The 17775-nt window shown below is 40.1% G+C and overlaps 1 protein-coding gene across 1 annotated transcript; it reads right to left on the minus strand.

The window, feature by feature from the left end:
* Nucleotides 1-518: 518 nt before the first annotated feature.
* On the minus strand, nt 519-8864 carry LOC129667215 (zinc finger protein 709-like). Its single transcript, XM_055594709.1, has 6 exons — nt 8781-8864; nt 4850-4976; nt 4606-4666; nt 2655-3307; nt 1254-2570; nt 519-1113 (listed from the first exon to the last, which is right to left on the minus strand). The coding sequence occupies exons 1-6, from the start codon at nt 8862-8864 to the stop codon at nt 611-613; spliced, it is 2745 nt and encodes a 914-aa protein (XP_055450684.1). The 3' UTR covers nt 519-610.
* Nucleotides 8865-17775: the final 8911 nt, after the last annotated feature.

Below are 17775 nucleotides of genomic sequence, written 5' to 3' on the forward strand. Positions count from 1 at the left end.
TTTTTTTTTTTTCAAATTTCTATTGAGACTGGTCTCACTAAGTTTTTTGGGCAGGCCCTGAACTTGCTATCACTTACCTCAAAACCAGAGTACCCAAGAGTACAGGCCTAGACTATTAGGTGCAGCTGAGAACTTCTTTAAACGCAAATCATATGAAACTTTTAGTATGCTTTGCTTCAGTATTTCAACACACATAAATTTGTAGGATCTTTTTCCAAGTGGAGTTATCACATGATTGTCAGTGTGGTTAAAATACATGCTTTACTTTCCAAACTGCAGCAGTTTCAATCCAGTATGTTTCTATATGACTACCTCCATTAGCTTATGAATTTGAGTGGATGTCTAAGAAATGAAACATCATAGTCCATTCACTCGACACCAGATATGTTCATGTCTTCAAATGAAATTGAAGGTCTTAACACATCTCAGATTCATGAAATTTTCTTCAGTGAGTCCTTCCAAGCTTTCCATAGCAAACAACAAAAAACTAAAGACTTCACCATCTGTTTTATATTCATTAGCTCTTTTCCCAGTACTTCCACACAGTTGAAGAGAGCTAGAAATTCTAAAACATGATTGCATGTTTGTTTACATTCATAAAGATTTTTCCTCAGGTATGTGTTTTTTCATGTCTTTGAAGGGAACAGTAACATGTAAAGGCCTTACTACAGTCTTTGCATTCATAGGGTTTCTCTCCGGTGTGAGATCTTTCATGAATTTGAAGTAAATATGGATAAATGAAGGATTTAATACATTGTTTACATGAATAACGTTTTCCCCCAGCATGAGCCATTTTATGCCTCTGAAGAGAGCTATGACTTATCAAAGCTTTACCACACTGTTTACATTCATAGGGTTTTTCTCCTGCATGAGTTTTTTCATGCATTTGAAGGGAACTGTGACTTCGGAAGGCTTTATCACATTGCTTACATTCATAAGGTTTTTCACCAGTATGAGTTCTTTCATGCATTTGAAGAAAACTGGGATAGAGAAAGGCTTTACCACAAATACTACATTTACAGAGTTTCTCTCCAGTATGCGATCTCTCATGCATTTGAAGGTAGCATGGATAAATGAAGGCCTTGCCACATTGTTTGCATTCATAGGGTTTCTCTCATCATGAATTCTTTCATGTCTTCTAAGGGAACTTTGACTTCGGAAGGCCTTACCACATTGCTTACATTCATAAGGTTTTTCTCCAGTGTGAGTTCTTTCATGTAACTGAAGAGAACTTGAACAACTGAGAATTTTACCACACTGTTTACACTCATGGAAACCACTGTGCATTTTTTCATGTATTCGAAGATAACCAGCACTTTTGAAGGTTTTGCCACATTCTTCACATTCATAGGGTTTTTCACCGGTATGCGTTCTTTCATGTGCTTGAAGGAGACTATGACATCGGAAGGTTTTACCACACTTTGTACAGTCATAATGCTTTTCTCTAGCATGGGCTCTTTTGTGTAACTGAAGGGAACTGAGGCCTTTGAATGCTTTACCACATTGCACACATTCATACGGTTTTTCTCCACTATGTGTTCTTTCCTGTCTTTGAAGGAAAGAGGGACAAATGAAGGCTTTACTGCATACCACACATTTATAGGGTTTTTCTGCAGTATGAGACTTCTCATGCTTTTCAAGTAAATACTGATAAATGAAGGACTTACCACATTGTTTACATTCATACGGTTTTCCTTCAGCATGAGTTTTTTCATGTACCTGAAAATTACTGAGACGCCTAAAGGTTTTACCACATTGTTTACATTCATAGGATTTTTCTCCAGTATGAACGCTTTCGTGTACTTGAAGAGAATTGGAAGGACTGAGGGTTGCGCCACACTGTTTACAGTCATAGAAACCACTATGAGTTTTTTCATGTATTCGAAGATTACTGAGACTTTTGAAGGCTTTACTACATTGTTTACAAGCATAAAGCTTTTCACTAGTGTGGGTCCTTTCATGTACTTGAAGTAAACTATGATATTTGAAGGCCTTACCACATAGTTTACATTTATGGGGTTTTTCACCAGTGTGAATTATTTCATGTACTCGAAGACAACTGAGACCTCTGAAGGCTCTACCACAGTGCTTACATTCATAAGGGTTTTCTCCAGTATGGGTTCGTTCATGTAGTTGAAGGGAACTCGAGCAGCTGAGAGTTTTCCCACACTGTTTACATTCATAAGGTTTTTCTTCAGTGTGAGTCCTTTCATGTACTCGAAGGTAACTAAAACCCCTGAAGGCTTTCCCACACTGTTTACACACAAAGGGCTTTTCACCCATGTGTGTCCTTTTATGTAACTGCAGAGCACTAGAACAACTGAGAGTTTTCCCACACTGTTTACATTCATAGGGCTTTTCCTCAGTGTGACTTCCTTCATGTATCCGAAGGTAACTGAGACTTCTGAAAGCTTTGTCACATTGTTTACATTTATAGGGTTTCTCACCAGTGTGTGTTCTTATATGAACTTGACGTAAACATGGATAAATGAAGGACTTACCACATTGTTTACATTCATAAGGTTTTTCCCCAACATGAGAAACTTTATGTCTTTGAAAGGAACGTGGATCTTTAAAGTCTTTACCATACTGTTTACATGCATAGAGCTTTTCTTCATAGTGAATCCTTTCATGTCTTTGAAGGAAAGAAGGACATAGAAAGGCCTTTCTACAGATCTTACATTTATAGGGTTTCTCTCCAATATGAGATTGTTCATGTAACTGAAGAGCACTCTGACCTTTGAAGGTTTTGCTGCAATTTTTGCATTCATAGGGCTTTTCCCCAGTGTGAGTTCTTTCATGTCTTCGAAGGAAAGAGGGGCACAAGAAGGCTTTGCTACATCTACTACATTTATATGGTTTCTCCCCACTGTGAGACCTTGCATGCAATCGAAGGGAACTATGACCTCTGAAAGCTTTGCCACACTGCTTACACTCATAGGGTTTTCCCTCAATATGAGTTCTTTCATGCCTTTGCAGGAAAGAAGAACAGCTAAAGGCTTTACTGCATAAATTACATTTATAGGGTTTCTCTCCAGTATGAGATCTTCCATGGGTTTGAAGTAAATAGGGATAAGTGAAGGACTTGCCACACTGTTTACACTCATAGGGTTTCTTCCCAGCATGAGTTATTTTATGTCTTTGAAGGGAACTGTGGCTTCGCAGAGCTTTACCACATTGTTTACATTCATAGGGTATTTCTCCAGTATGAGTTCTTTCATGTATTCGAAGATTACTGAAAACTCTAAAAGGCTTAGCACATTGCTTACATTTATAGGGTTTTTCTCCTGTATGAGTTCTTTTGTGCCTTTGTAGGAAAGAAGAAGAAAGAAACGCTTTACTGAATATCTTACATTTATAAGGCTTTCCTTCTGTATGATACCTTTCATGCATTTTAAGTAAATAGGGATAAATGAATGACTTACCACACTGTTTACATTCATATGTTTTTGCCCCAGCATGAATTATTTCAGGTCTTTGAAGGGAATTGTGACATTCTGAAGCTTTAATACACTGTATACAGTCAAAGTCCTTTTTTCCCTTAGGAGTTCCACTGTGAAATGGCAGGTAACACAAAGAACTCAGAGTTGTACCACATGGTTTACACTCTGAAGAGTTTTCTTCGGTTTGAGTTCCTCCATGTTTGTAAAGTGAGCTGGGACAAATAAAGGCTGTTTTACGTATATTGTACTCATCGGGTTGTTCTCCACTGTGTATGTGCTTATGTATTCCACATGAGCTTGGAAAACCAAAGGATTCTGAATATATCTCATATTCATAAGTTCCAAGCACAGTGTGGGTTCCCACATATATGTAAATAGATGTGAGAGAGCTGGAGTGATATTGTTTCTTTCTGTATTCCTCAAGCTCATGTCCTGTGTATCCAGACTGAGATATAATGTTCCTATGAAAGGATGAATAATACATGAAAACTTTCTTATACAAATCACATTCACATAGTTTCACTCAAGTAAAAGTTTTTGGACTTCTGTTGACGTTTGATTTCTTGAAGGTTCCTCCAAATATAACACCTTCTTTATTCTCATAGGCCAAATCTAGCATTTGAGTTCTATAAAACTGACAGGCACATTACAAACGGTTGCTTCACTGATGACTATTTAGTCATTAGTAGGTTTTAGATTCCAACTATTCCCTAAATCAGGAAAAGTGTACACGTTCTGTGATATCTAAATGTTTTCATACTAAGTTGGTAATACTGCAATATGGTTCTTAAAGCTATTATCAAACAGCAAAGATCAAACAAATGTTTTTCTTAGTACTGTTTCCAAGTGAACTTTCTTACATGGAATTACATATTTTCTGGGATTTGTTGTTGTCGGTTTTTTGAGACAGGGTTTCTCTGTGTAGCCTCGGCTATTCTAGACTTGTTCTATAGACCAGGCTGGCCTCAAAATCACAGAGATCTGCCTGCCTCTACCTCACTGACTGCTAGAATTACAGGCGTGTGCCACCATGCCTGGACTGTGAAATTTTTCTAATGATAAATAATTTAAATCTGTGTTTGCCTTAACTTGTTCAGAAATTTTCATAACATATTGACATTCTCTCAAAATGTATTTTCTCCAACTAATACATGTAATTTACCTTAGATTTATCTCAGGTTGCTCATAATGATCTTCAATGGTCTGGCACTCCGATTTGATTCCTAAACCGCACACCCAGGAAAAAAAATTACAAATTATTAAAAACTACAAATAACTGTTAAGTGTCTAGGGTTAATGCACATTGTACCCAGGCCTCTTTTGTTCACATAATTCTTCCCTTTCCACATTCTAAATTACATAATGAAGGAACACTGGCTGTCTAATTGGAGTATCAACAATCTTACCTATAGAAGCAAGATTACTGCAGATTTCTAGCATCACACTAATGTACAGGTTCTTCTGAGAAGGATGTAGCAAAGTCCACTCTTCCTGGGTGAAGTTCACAGCCACATCCTCAAAGGTCATTGAGTCCTAAAACATCCCATATGAGTGTGTAAGAAAAGGGAAGAAACTGACACACTATATATAATTGATAAGATTTTCATATAATTCTGCAGTCTCCAAACTTTTATTTAATGACAGAAAAGTTCCTATGCTAGGACTGACATATTCAGATAGAAAATAGGAAAGTAGGAACTCTTGTCTCATTACTGCCTTCAGGGGTTGGAGCTTGTCACTGGGTCACCTCAGTTTCTCTTTCTAGAATGGATCATCTGCTATCTGTGATAACAAAGCCCTACTGAATGGTGTACAAAACAGACTACAGTCAAGAGGTTGATTTTTCTTAGAAATTTTTCTTAGAACTTCCTAGGCACAAATAGGAGCTTCACTGATATAAGAACATCTAATATTGTAGGAGACATAAATGTCAATAGCAGTAACTCAGTCTAAATGGTTCAGGGAAACATTTGACATTTTCTGAACCCTTGTTGGATTTCTGAATGTTTCATACACAACAATAATGAAAGAATCCATCTCACAATACACTTAGGACAATAATCCTAATGAATTTCACACAAGTTGTTAAAACTTGCTAAATGGGGAATTGCATCTGTGCTATGTGACTGTGGCAGAGGAAATATTAAAATCCCGAGAGCAGTTTCCACTCAGCCAAATTTAATAAGACAGTATTTGGGACAGGTAATCAATAATGACCCCAAAAGAATAATTTTTAATATTTTCATATATTCTTCTGTTTGTTTGAGACAGGGTTTCTCTGTTTAGCCTTGGCTGTCCTGTACTCACTTTGTAGACCAGTCTGGCCTTGAAATCAGAGAACTTCCTACATGTGCTTTCTCAAGAGCTGTCATTAAAGACATGCACCACCATACCCAGCTCATATATTCTTTGATAACTTTACACATATATTATGTATGTATATATGTATCCTATTCTGGTGGAAACCATGGCTCTGTTTCAGGGAACAGCATCTGAGTGCTTTATGGATGGATCTCTTTGTGGGATGCATCCAAGTACAAGCTCCTGTATACCTGGCAAGGACCGGTTTAACAAGGACTGGTTTGACAGAATCTGCAGCCTTGGCTGTTTCTCCGGGGACTGGCTGTGGAGAGATTTCTTTCCTCTAGTACAACATTACGTACGGTTTTAACAGCTTTTCATTTCACTTTGTCTGTAGTGGGTACAGCAATGACACAATAGAAATATAACAATTCTAAGGTGTATGTATTAGAAATACTTAAAAGGATTGAGATGATGATTCTTGTAGCAATTCAGAATCAAGAAAAGTTTTGAGAAAGTCAAAATAGAAACCATAGTTTCTTGAGGCACATAATTATTCTGGAAAAATAAAAGCACGTAGTAGGGCCTGGAGAAATGGCTCAGAGGTTATGAATACTGGCTGTTCTTCCAAAGATCCTGAGTTCAATTCCCAGCAACCACATGGTGGCTCATAACCATATCTAATGAGATTTTGTGTCCTATTTTGACCTGCAGGTACACATGTGAAATAGAAGTTTCTGCTTTCTGTGAAGACCCAGTTTTGTCATGTGAAGTTTAGCTGCAAACTGTCTTGTGACAGGGAACAGTGATGTTTTGCTGGAGGCTGGCTTATGAGAGGGCATGTGATGTTTGCTATGATCTCTCACATGACAGGGACATGACTTTGGCCAGCTGTAAACATCCGTAGGTGGACTCTGAGGAGAGGCAATATATAGAAGCTCACAGAAAGTGAGACATTGCTTTTTAGATCAACATAACTGTGCTGATCTTCTTGCTTTGGCACTTGAATCTGCAGAGAGAAATGTTCTAGAGAATTTCTTGGGGCAATCCAACTGAGTCTTGTGGGTTTTGCTGACTTGTCCTGATCTTCTGAATTGTGTTGACTTGTGTTGCGGCTTGGTGGTGGTGGCCTTTGTACTGGATTGCTGGTATCCTGATGACTGAGTTCAGTAATTCCCTAATGTTCCATTGACCCTAATCAGCAGGAAGTAAGTAAAAGACGTCTACAGCCCTTTTCCCTACTATTCTCCTTCCTAAGGGCATGAGGTTTTGAAGGGAGGTAAAGGTGTTTAAGAACCCTAAATAAAGTAGGTTCGTGAAAAATCTAAGCCTACACACATGCAGGCAGAATACCATATAAATAATAAATAAATAAATCTTTAAAACAAAGCACCATAGTATACTCTGATTCAGAAAGCAGCTCTTGCAAAGAATGGATTAAAGAAGTTAGTGAGTACACATAAACATGAGGGAATCAGAGGACTTATCTGTATAGGTGCCAGAACCTCAGGCAGTTAGAAAATAGGAAAAGTTGGCAAAGAGTAAACCAGCTCTTGTGCCAACAGAACAAATTTCCTTATCTTAGCTCCAGCTGTGAAAAACAGAAATATAGACATTGTCAGAGAAGATTTAGATAAAACTTGTACCAGTGTTTAAGGTACAGTATGCTGACCACAATGACCATGGAGATGTGCTTAACTATGAGACCATAAAATTAAATATCCGCCTAGGGAATATAAAGCATATGAGAAAGAAACTTATGAAAAAAACATTCAGAGATTCATTATCTACTTTCTTGGAACATATCTGAGGAAATAAAGCTGAAAGGGTATGTATTGTGACTTTGAAGTGAAATAGAGAGGCTTGAGCTATTTGGGATCATCTCCTTAACAGCAAGTTGGTGCTCATCTCCTGCATTACACCTACACTACATCTCTATTCTCGGGGTCTTTGAACCCACAGGAGCTCGACTCCAACAATATTCACCTGCAACTACCTCTTCCACTCCCTCCTCCCAATACATGACCCCCACCCCATCTTTATGTTCTCCTCACTTTTTGTTTGTTTTTAAAGAATTATTTTTATTCTATGTGCAGAGAAGTTTTGCCTGCACATATTTCTACGTATCACATTTATGTGGTGCCCGTAGAAGCCAGAAGAGGCATAGGATCCTCTGGAACTGGAGTTACGGACATCTACCATGCGGATGCTGGGAACCAAACCTCGGTCTTCTACAAGAGCAACGAATGCTCTTACTGACTGAGCCAAGTCTCCAGCCCCTTGCTTTTGATTTGCTTTTATTAACCCAGAATCCAATTGGTGCTACCTGCATGTATACCAACAAACTACTAGCATCCACACACCCAAAGAAAAATTAATCTCCTCCACAAGCAGCTATCAATTGACAATAGTTCTTGAGAGAGGAACTGAGTCTCATTAGCTTATGATTTTATGCTAGTATTGTTGACTGGCTTGATTTTGTGCAGGTCTTATGCAAATAGCCATAGGTTCTGTGAGTTCATATCATATTCAGAAGACAGCATTTCACAGCATTCCACTATATACCCAGATCCCATGTTCTTCATAATCCCTCTTTGGTCATGTTCCATATGCCTTGCACTAATAGCAAGTTTTTAATAGCCATTCAGTAAAAGTCAAAGGAAAGAGAAACATTAGATAGCACATATTTTTACTAGAACTCAAGCTACCAAATCTACATTTCTGATCCTACTAGTAACACAAGTGTCTAGCAATTATCAGAGTCTTCTGAGCAATAGTGTGACTTACCTAACAATGATGAAGAGCATTTGAAATACTTTGCAGACATAAAAGGACCAAAAATAAAAGCAAATAGCCAGAATTTATCAGGCTGCAATTTGGAATATCAAATCAAGACAAAACCAAACTCCAGCTGTGCCATGTCTGGGATCCAGTCATGATCTTCTGAACTCTGCCTTCTGCAGCACACATAGCTTGTCTTCTAGGCTCCAGCTGGCTCCACTCAACTGCTGATGCTGTTTTTGGTGGTCATCGTACTGTACCAGCATCTTCAAAACACTGGGATCTTCTGCTGAAATCAGGCTGCGCTTTCACCAATAGGCTCTCATAGGCTCTCTTCATGGTGCCAAGCCTCAGCTTCTTTGCACGACCCCTTCAGTCCTGCGCCTTCAGCTGCCACTGAGGCTACACCATCACCAATGGCCTCCCCTGGACTTTCACAGTGCCAAGCCCCAGCTGCTCTCCATGATCCCTTCTTGCCTTCCAAACCAATACCACCTTGGTGACTTTTACACTACCAAGTTTGGCTGCCACTGAGGTACAATCTTGGCCACCTCTCCAGTGTGCTATCAGGAAACAAAGGATGTCATTGACGCTGGTCTCTTCTTAATCACCGCTAATTTCTTAGCTCTTGCAGACCAGTATCAAGTATCCCAACAGAGCAAAGTTTTGCTTTAGTAGTTCTGGTACCTTTGTTAGTCACAGCTAATTCTTCAGTCCCAGCTATCCAGAACCCCAATATTAACTCAAAATAAGAAATGGCCCATTTCCCTCTGAATCTTCAGGAGCCAGGCCTCCATCCTCTGCACTGCTCACTATTCTTGTCTTCCAAGCACCCAAAGAATATCCCAGGAAGCTCTCAATACTCAATGACTTTTCTGGCCAAAAGTTCCAAAGTCTTTCCACAATCCTCCCCCAAACATGGTCATTTCTGTCACAGCAAGACCCCACTATGCTGGGAGCAACTTGTCTTAGTTAGGGTTTTTATTGCTGTGATGAAACATACCATGACCCAAAAGGAAAATGGGGAGGAAAGGCTTTACTTGTCTTATCCTTCCACATTGTTCATCACCAATGAAAGTGACAACAGGAACTCAAATGGGGCAGAATCCTGAAGCAGAGGCCATGGACAGGTGCTGCTTACTGGCTTGCTGCCCATGACTTGCTCAGCCTGCTGTTAGGGGGTGTTCAGGAGGAACAGCAAAACAGCTATAGAATTCATGGAATGCAGCCCACAGTTAGCACAACCATGATGGGTATGCCTCAGACAGTCAGGGCCCTGAGGATGCTGTGTCCTGAGGACTTCATCCTGTTGTAGAGTTTTGCTCGGCTTACTGTCTACATGCTCACCATATCTGTCATTATCTATTAGTTGTATGAAAATTCTACGGGGACTTTCACTCCCTCACTAGGCAGTATCATTGGCACTTACAATAATAGTGACTGATGTTTTTCAAACATTGCCACTGGAGCAGATTAATGTTTCATCCACTGCCCTCAGAAATAACTTAAGAGATGGAGGTTGTTGACCACTACCCTTAAAAAAATTTGGAGAAGCAGATTGTTAGTAAAGTTAGAGTAAGATGTTTTGTTAATAGTTCTCATGTAGAAAATCTTAGGGAACAACTTGAAGTTCAGAAAGGCACACTCTTCATTGAGTTAGGGATTTTCTGGGGTCAGGGAACAAGAACAATGGCAGTCCGACTGGTACTAGCTGAGGTTCCTCTTGCTGAAGCTGGGCTGGGGATCAAGGTGAGGATTAGTTTTTGACCTCAACTTTCTACTATTAATGTTAGTGAGTAGGTGTGCACCTTGAAGATTTAAAGTAGAAATGACTGATTTTCTTATATGACAGTTTAGACTTGTGATTATCTTAAGATTTTTCATAAGATTACTTTTTAAGATAAATAATAAAATAATCGATCCTTTCAAATTGCAGCCTGCCAGTAAAGTATGGCTGAGAAAATTATCTTGCTTCACTTTGTTAAGATATGCGGGTTCTTGGGAATAATTCGTTTTTCACATTTGTATTTCACCCATAATACATAGAACATTTGATCATATGGGGGTATTGGAGAACATGTTTTTCTATATATATATTCACTGTAATTGTTTACTTAAAGAAAAATAAAATGTACCACATTGTGATTTTTGTACTGCTTGAAAGATTTTGCTGGGATATATAAGCTGTAGAGAAAAAATAAAGTTGTTGGAGCTTGCTTGTTGAAGTTTGCTCCATCCACCCAATATGTATGTGTGTATATATGTGTATATGTAAAATTGGTTGGGATTTCTTCATTGGTGCTTTGCTCCATCCATCATATATATATATATATATGTACATTTATACACACCCCCATATACATATATATGCATATACATACACATATACATATATATTCATTTATATCACATATATACATATATTCATTTATATATATAAATGTGTATGTATATAAACATATATCTATGTGTGTATATATAAATATATATATGTGTGTGTATACATGTATATACATATGTACCTACATACATATATATGGGGGCAGCTTGGACCTTTGCTCCACCCACAAAATGTGTGTGTATGTATGTATTGTGTATGTGTGAAGTTGTGGGGCTTGTTGAAGCTTGCTTCATCCACCAAGTGTGTGTGTATGTGTGTGTGTGTGTGTGTGTGTTGGTGTGTGTATGATTCTTTTGTCCCCCCCCTTTTTTTGTTGGCCCTCAAAGAGTTCCCAAAGAGTTTTTGCTGGCCACAGGGAGTAGCTTGACAGCCCTATTGAATCAAGCTTTGTTCCCTCACAGAAAAGTAGGCTGAGTGATCAATCGCCGACTTCACAGCCTGCTTCAGTTTACTCTATGATGTTCAAAGCTTGTCACACTAAGGAGGAAATGCCAGACATCCGTGGTGTAGGTTTTCTTGTCAGTTTCCTAATATATCTACCTGTTTTTAGAAGGGACATAGGTGGTTTCCCCAGGTATGTGTCTCCCAGAGGAAGCTGACACTTTAAAATGGCTAGACTTGGGAAGCTTCTATAAATTTTGCTCTCCCCCATCTGAGTGAGAGTATGCGCTGTAATTCTAGCCACTCTAACAGCTATCAACATGCCTTAGAACAGATTCTGTGTTCATCACTGTCAAATCCACCCTTGGAGGCAAAAAGAAAAATGAGAATCCCAAGTAGATGAATGGCTCCTGTGGGCCCATCAAAAGTCTAGGACAATTTGATTTAGCTATATCCTTGTTCTGGCTTCTGATTACCTGCTGGAATCTTCTGAGAAGAGGGAACCCCAATTGAAAAAAATGCTCTCATCACAGTGGCTTGTAGGTAAACCTGTGGGGCATTTTTTTTTTTTTAACTGATGATTGATACGTAACAGTCTGACACACTATAAAATCTATACGTGTACTCTGGGACATATAAAAAAGCACACTGAGCAAGCCAATAAGCAGTATTCTTCAGTGGCCTCTGCTTCTGTTCCTACCTACAGGTTTCTGCCTTGAATGCCTTCTCTGGCATTCCTTCATGACAATAAGCTGTAAGATATCCCCCCCCCCAAGTTGCTGTTGGTCATGTTTTGTCACACCAATAGAAACCAAACTAGGTCACCTGCCTAGGCTTTTAACTCTTGAGTCTGCTACCCACTCATGTCTCTATGCAGAAAATAATCAAAGACTTTTAAACCTTTCATCTAGCCAGGTGTGTGGCCCCACACCAATGATGCCAGTGCTTGGGAAACAGGACCTGGCAGATCTCTGAGATGGAGGCCAGCCTAGTCTACAAAGTGAGATCCAGCACAGCCAGGACAACACAGAGAAACCCTGTCTCAATAAAATAAAATAAATCCTACATCTGACAGTTGGGGTCCTTTTGATTGGTTCCCAAACCACCACATTCAATGTAACAAATTTGGCTTAAAGCCAGACAGGACACCAACCCCATTCCTACCAACAGTTAGGATTACCACCTCTTCAGAGGTGGTAATGATCAAGAAAGGACAGAAATTGGCTAGGCAGTTCCCCAGAGAGAGCTGGATGTGGTAGCACAAGCTGTCCATTAATTCCTACAGAGGAGGCAGGGAGCTCTCTAAATTTCAGGCAGTAAGTTAATGGATAGTTAGAGATTTATAGTGAGTGAGGCCCTGTCTCAAAAGAAGGAAAGAAAAAAAGGACACAAAGAAAAGTAACCAGTTTCATTCTAGACTGGTAGGACTTGTAAGAGGCCAGAGGAGTGAAGTTTCTTTAACAAAATACTGTAGGCTTCTCACCAGTGGGGGAAAGGACATTAAAAGCAAAGCAAAGAAAAAAAAAAGTTGGCCCTCCTACAGGCTTTATTGGCTTCCTCTATGCGTTGCTGTCCTCCATCAGGCTACCCAACAAATGACCCTAAGACCTGGGTCAGACTAAGGTATGTTATACCTAGATGGAGCAGCCAAGCAAGGATGTCTCAGCCAGATGGCAGGTTTGTGCACAAGCAAATCCAAACAGAGACCTCTTACCCAAGAAAGGGTCCAACTGAAAGATCAAAACCAAGGCAAATTTTGTGGAAACTGACTTTACCAAAATTGGTTGTCCAAGGGAGGATAAAAAAAAAAAAAACTTGCTAAATTTTATAGATACCTTTTTGGGATATGCAGGAATATTCTTCATCCAACTGTTCAAATTGCTTAAAAGCTCCTTCAGGAGCTGGTCCTCTGATTTGGCCTCCCCCAAGGAGTGGGGTTCAATAATGTCCCAGCTTTCATAGCCCAAACCTCTCAATTAATAGTAAAAGCTTTAGAAATAGATTGGAAACTTCATTATACATTTAGACCTCAGCACTCTGGGCAGGTTAAAAAAAATCATAAACAGGGACATTAAAAGAAGTGCTAACAAAAATCTCACTAGAGTCCAACAAAAGGTGGATAGACCTTATTCCTTTGCTTAGCTATGGGCCCACTGTACCCTACATAAGGAGGGATTTATACCTTGTGAGATTATATTTGGAAGACTTCCCCCATTGTTTCCCCAGCTTAAGAGACCAGCAGCTGGCAGAATTTTTAATCATTCCTTTCTCAAGTCCCTGCAGGCCCTCCAGTTCTTCATACAGGCTAGTCATTGGACTACATGAGACACAGCTAACCTCCAAGTCCAGCACCAGTTTCCCCTTCTTTGAGTCCAGTGATAGTCGGTCAAACAGGTAACGAAAGGAGTGCTGGAACCAACTTGGAAATAACCTTTACAAGGTGATTCTTTCTACTCCTATGGCTGTGAAGGTAGCTGGCATTACACCATGGATCCACCACACTCAGGACAAAGAAGCAGAAGCCATAGACACCTCCGCCAAATGGACTGTCTCCCAAATTATGGACCCATTAAAATTTAAGTCCTTCCACTTCCTGCCTTTCCACATCCTTCTGAGTCATATGTTTGGAATGAATACAGAACTGACCTCAGGCCTGGATCTGGAAACTGAGAAAAACAAATACAGGGAAGGTATCAGCTAGTGTGACTACAGACTATCAACACATATTCATCTTGACCTCTGCTCACTGATGCCAACTTTAAGTGTTGTTCGGTTGCATTGGAGAAAGGAAAGATGTGGGGGTTTATCTTTTGACATTGAATACAGAGTTTACAATTCTATGCACACCCTGTACCTGGGCCCCCTAGTCAACAAAAACAGGAGTTTTCATGGCAAAAATTGAGGCTTCCTGAAAACACATGGAGGAGTACGTAGAAAGGCCCCTTCCAAGAAATACAAGATAGGAAAATGTAATCCAATGGCCATAAAATTAAAAATCTGGAAATACTGTAAGGAAGATTCTGGTCTTTGGAAAATGGAAAACTTGGGGAATTAGACTATGCCACAGAAAGGGACCGTGGGGATAGAGCTAACCTTCCCAGCCAGAAATCAGCCAGGATTGCTGGTTATGCTTGTCTAGCTATTCCCCCAAACTACACAGGGATAGGAACTAACCAGACTGTCCAGTGACTGTCAAAACTCATTGTGACTGGAGGCAGCACAAACTAATGTTAGAGGACTTAGAGGGGGCTGAAATTTGTCTAATATCCAAAACCTTTAGCCTAGGCACGTACCCATATTCTGATGCCCGCTTTTCAGCCTTATAGGCTAATTTGTCTGGATATCAGCAATATTCCCAAGCCCCTGAAACTACTTAGTGGGCATGTACTAATGGTTTAACTAAATGTGCCTTTTCTGGTGCTTTCCAAACTAAGTAGACAGGTTGCTCAGGACCTAAATATATTAAAGGTTTCCATGTCTTGATTAAAACATTTAAGATTCCCTTGGGGAAATAGTCTTACAGATTGAAGACATTTAGACTCCTCATGAGATAAAGGAAACAATATATAGCTTTGGGAGTAACTTGTTGTTTTATGCTAATTAATCAAGAATAATTAGAAAACATCTTTCCATAATTGGCAAAAACCTCAAAACAAGAAAAAGACAAAGATAAATTGATACCAGTCTTTGTTCTCTCGGTCCTTCTGATGTCAGCACTGGCTGGGCTGGGACCTGCATCTTAAGCTACACAGCCCAGTAGTTTGGTAGTTGGGCCCAACTACATGTCTTTAAAGCAGAATATGTCTACCATTTGACTCATTCACTAAGACCTGTAGGGAGTAACAGGCTCCCAGACCTCAGTAGGACCCAAGACCTTACTTAGCACAACTGACACCATGATTGAAGTACCACTCAGGCCATAAAACTGAACCCATAAACAGTACCACCTGCCAAAATAAAACAAAAACCAAAAAATACTTAACTTATCAAAGTCCATAGTCTCACTTTTTTGCTTCTGTAGATCTACTTCTGACTAATTGTTCTTGTTAAGTAAGGTATGTCAACCCAGAATATGGTTCTTGTGCTTAAAAGCTCATCCTGAGAAAGGCTCAGTGTAGTTACTCGTTGGCTAATAAAGACTTTCTATTGGCTTAAACCCATTTCTAAGCAGTCTTCTCTTTTAAACATCCTACAACACTATGGTTAAGAACCTTTGATGCTCTTGCAAAAGATCTGGAGTAGATTCCCAGCATTAACATGGATGCCAGAAACTAATTTTAGTTCCTCGAATCTAATGCTCATGTGACACTCCTATATACACATAATACATTCAGGCATGTACTCATAAACATAAAATCTTAAGAAGACAAAACCTAAAAAGCAAAAACAGGGACAGGGTGTGTAAGGTGATACTGTCTTTAACCACAGAAAATCCCTAGACCCAACAAAAGTTCAAGGAACAAAAATTTACTTCAGCCAGTATCTTAGCACTTGGAAGGCAGGCAGATCTAGAAAGTTCTAGGAGAGTCAGAGCTACAGGGTGAACACCTGTCTCAAATTTAAAAAAAAAAAAAAAAAAAAAAAAGCAAACTTGTAAAATTACTAAATTAATGATCTACAACTTTCCTGCATATCGGCAGTGAACATCTGGGCATGTAATGTAAAAGCATCATTTTTATAGCACCGAAAAGGAGTTAGAAACACATATGCCTTTAATAAAGATCTATAAACACAACTTCAATGTTTTTTTTTTTTTTTTTTTTTTTTTTGAGACGGGGTTTCTCAGTGTAGCCTTGGCAGTCCTGTACTCACTTTGTAGACCAGGCTAGCCTCAAACTCACAGAATTTTCAGCGATTGGCCTGAGTAGGTCTGTCTCCCTGAGTGCTGAAATTAAAGGCGTGTACCACCATGCCCCGCTAAACTTTAAATCCTTAATTGAAAATTTTAATGAATAGAAACATTTCAATTGTAGATAGAAAGCCTGAAAATTATGTCACTTTGCAGTTTGAGCTATTAATTCAACACAGGGCTCAAGAGATGGCTGATTATGTTAAAGGTGTTTGGTGCCAAATCACAGGCCAGGTACGGTGGCACACGCCAGCATTCCCGACATTCGGGGAGGGGGAGACAGAGGCAGAGGCAAGCGGATCTCTGTGAGTTCAAGGGCAGCCTGGTATACAAAGTGAGCCCAGAACAGCCAAGGCTACACAGAGAACCCTGTCTCAAAAAATCAAAAAAACAAACAACAAAGTGAGCCATCTTAACATCTATATGGAAAGAATCAATAGAAAGACTTTATAGCCACAAAATTACCTCTAAGTGTATCCTAAATCTAAACATAAAATGCAAAGTGCAGAACCTCATAAAGGTTAACTCAGAGAAACTAGACCCAGAATACTCCCTGAGGTCGCTCACCAAAGAGTAAAGTCACTGCAAAGGTGAGAGGGGCGGAGTCTCCCGCCACGGTGCTCAGCGCTCCAGACGCAGCCCAAGGGGCGGAGCTGACCAGAGCTAGGGGAGAACGGGCACCGAACGCCACTCCCGCCCCAGCCACAAGGCGGCTCAGCCGGCCTTATCCTCCCCTTCTGAGGACAGCAGGCCCTTGCTCACCATGGCGCGGCATCTGAGCACTCTACCTACCGCGGCGCTCAGAGCGCGGCCCACGCAGCGCCGCACCCAGCCTTAAAGGGAAACCAGCCACTAGCCGCTCGGTAACGCCCTTAATTGGAAAGCTTATTTGACTATTCTGATTGGCCAGCGAGGTCTGAGTGACGGGAGTTGTTCCTTCTCGGAGGGAGTGGACCCGTAGAGAAATAGGCAGCCACTACCCATAACCTGTCCCTGTCGTGGTTTGTGCGCGAGTACAGATGTGTGGGAGCTCTGGGTAGGTTTCCGTTTAAGAACATACTCCTGTCCTCCAGATCCCGTGTTCACAGGGTCGCCCATATGCACAGTCCACTACACACAATGGCAATGCAGAGATCACCCTGCTTCACAGTAGGATTTTTTATACAAAAAGTTAATTTTAATTGCATGTATTTAATTAAAATAAAAACGTGGGAGAAGCACGTGTGTGCAACAGCGCGTGAGTGGAAGTCAGGGCAATTGGCTAGAGCTGGCTGTCCCCTTAACACCATATGGGTCCTGAGGACCGAAATCAGTTGATGGGGCTTAGCAGCAAGGACCTTTACTAGCTGAGCCAGTTCGCTTTCTCAAAAGTTGATTTTTAAGAAGAAGAAAAAAATATGATGATGATGATGATGATAATGTTTGAGGTTTTACAAGACAGGTTTTCTTTGTGCAGCCTTGGCTGTCCCGGAACTCACTCTGTCGACCAGGCTGGCCTGGAACTCAGATATCCACCTCTTGAGTGCTGGGTTTAAAGGCAAAGGCGTGTGCCACACTGCCCAGCACAAAATAAATAAATAAATAAATAAATAAATAAATAAATAAATAAATAAATAAAT

The sequence above is a fragment of the Psammomys obesus genome, unplaced genomic scaffold, assembly GCF_907164565.1.
Source record: "Psammomys obesus unplaced genomic scaffold, mPsaObe1.curated_primary_1811, whole genome shotgun sequence".
In the NCBI taxonomy this organism is placed as follows: domain Eukaryota; kingdom Metazoa; phylum Chordata; class Mammalia; order Rodentia; family Muridae; genus Psammomys; species Psammomys obesus.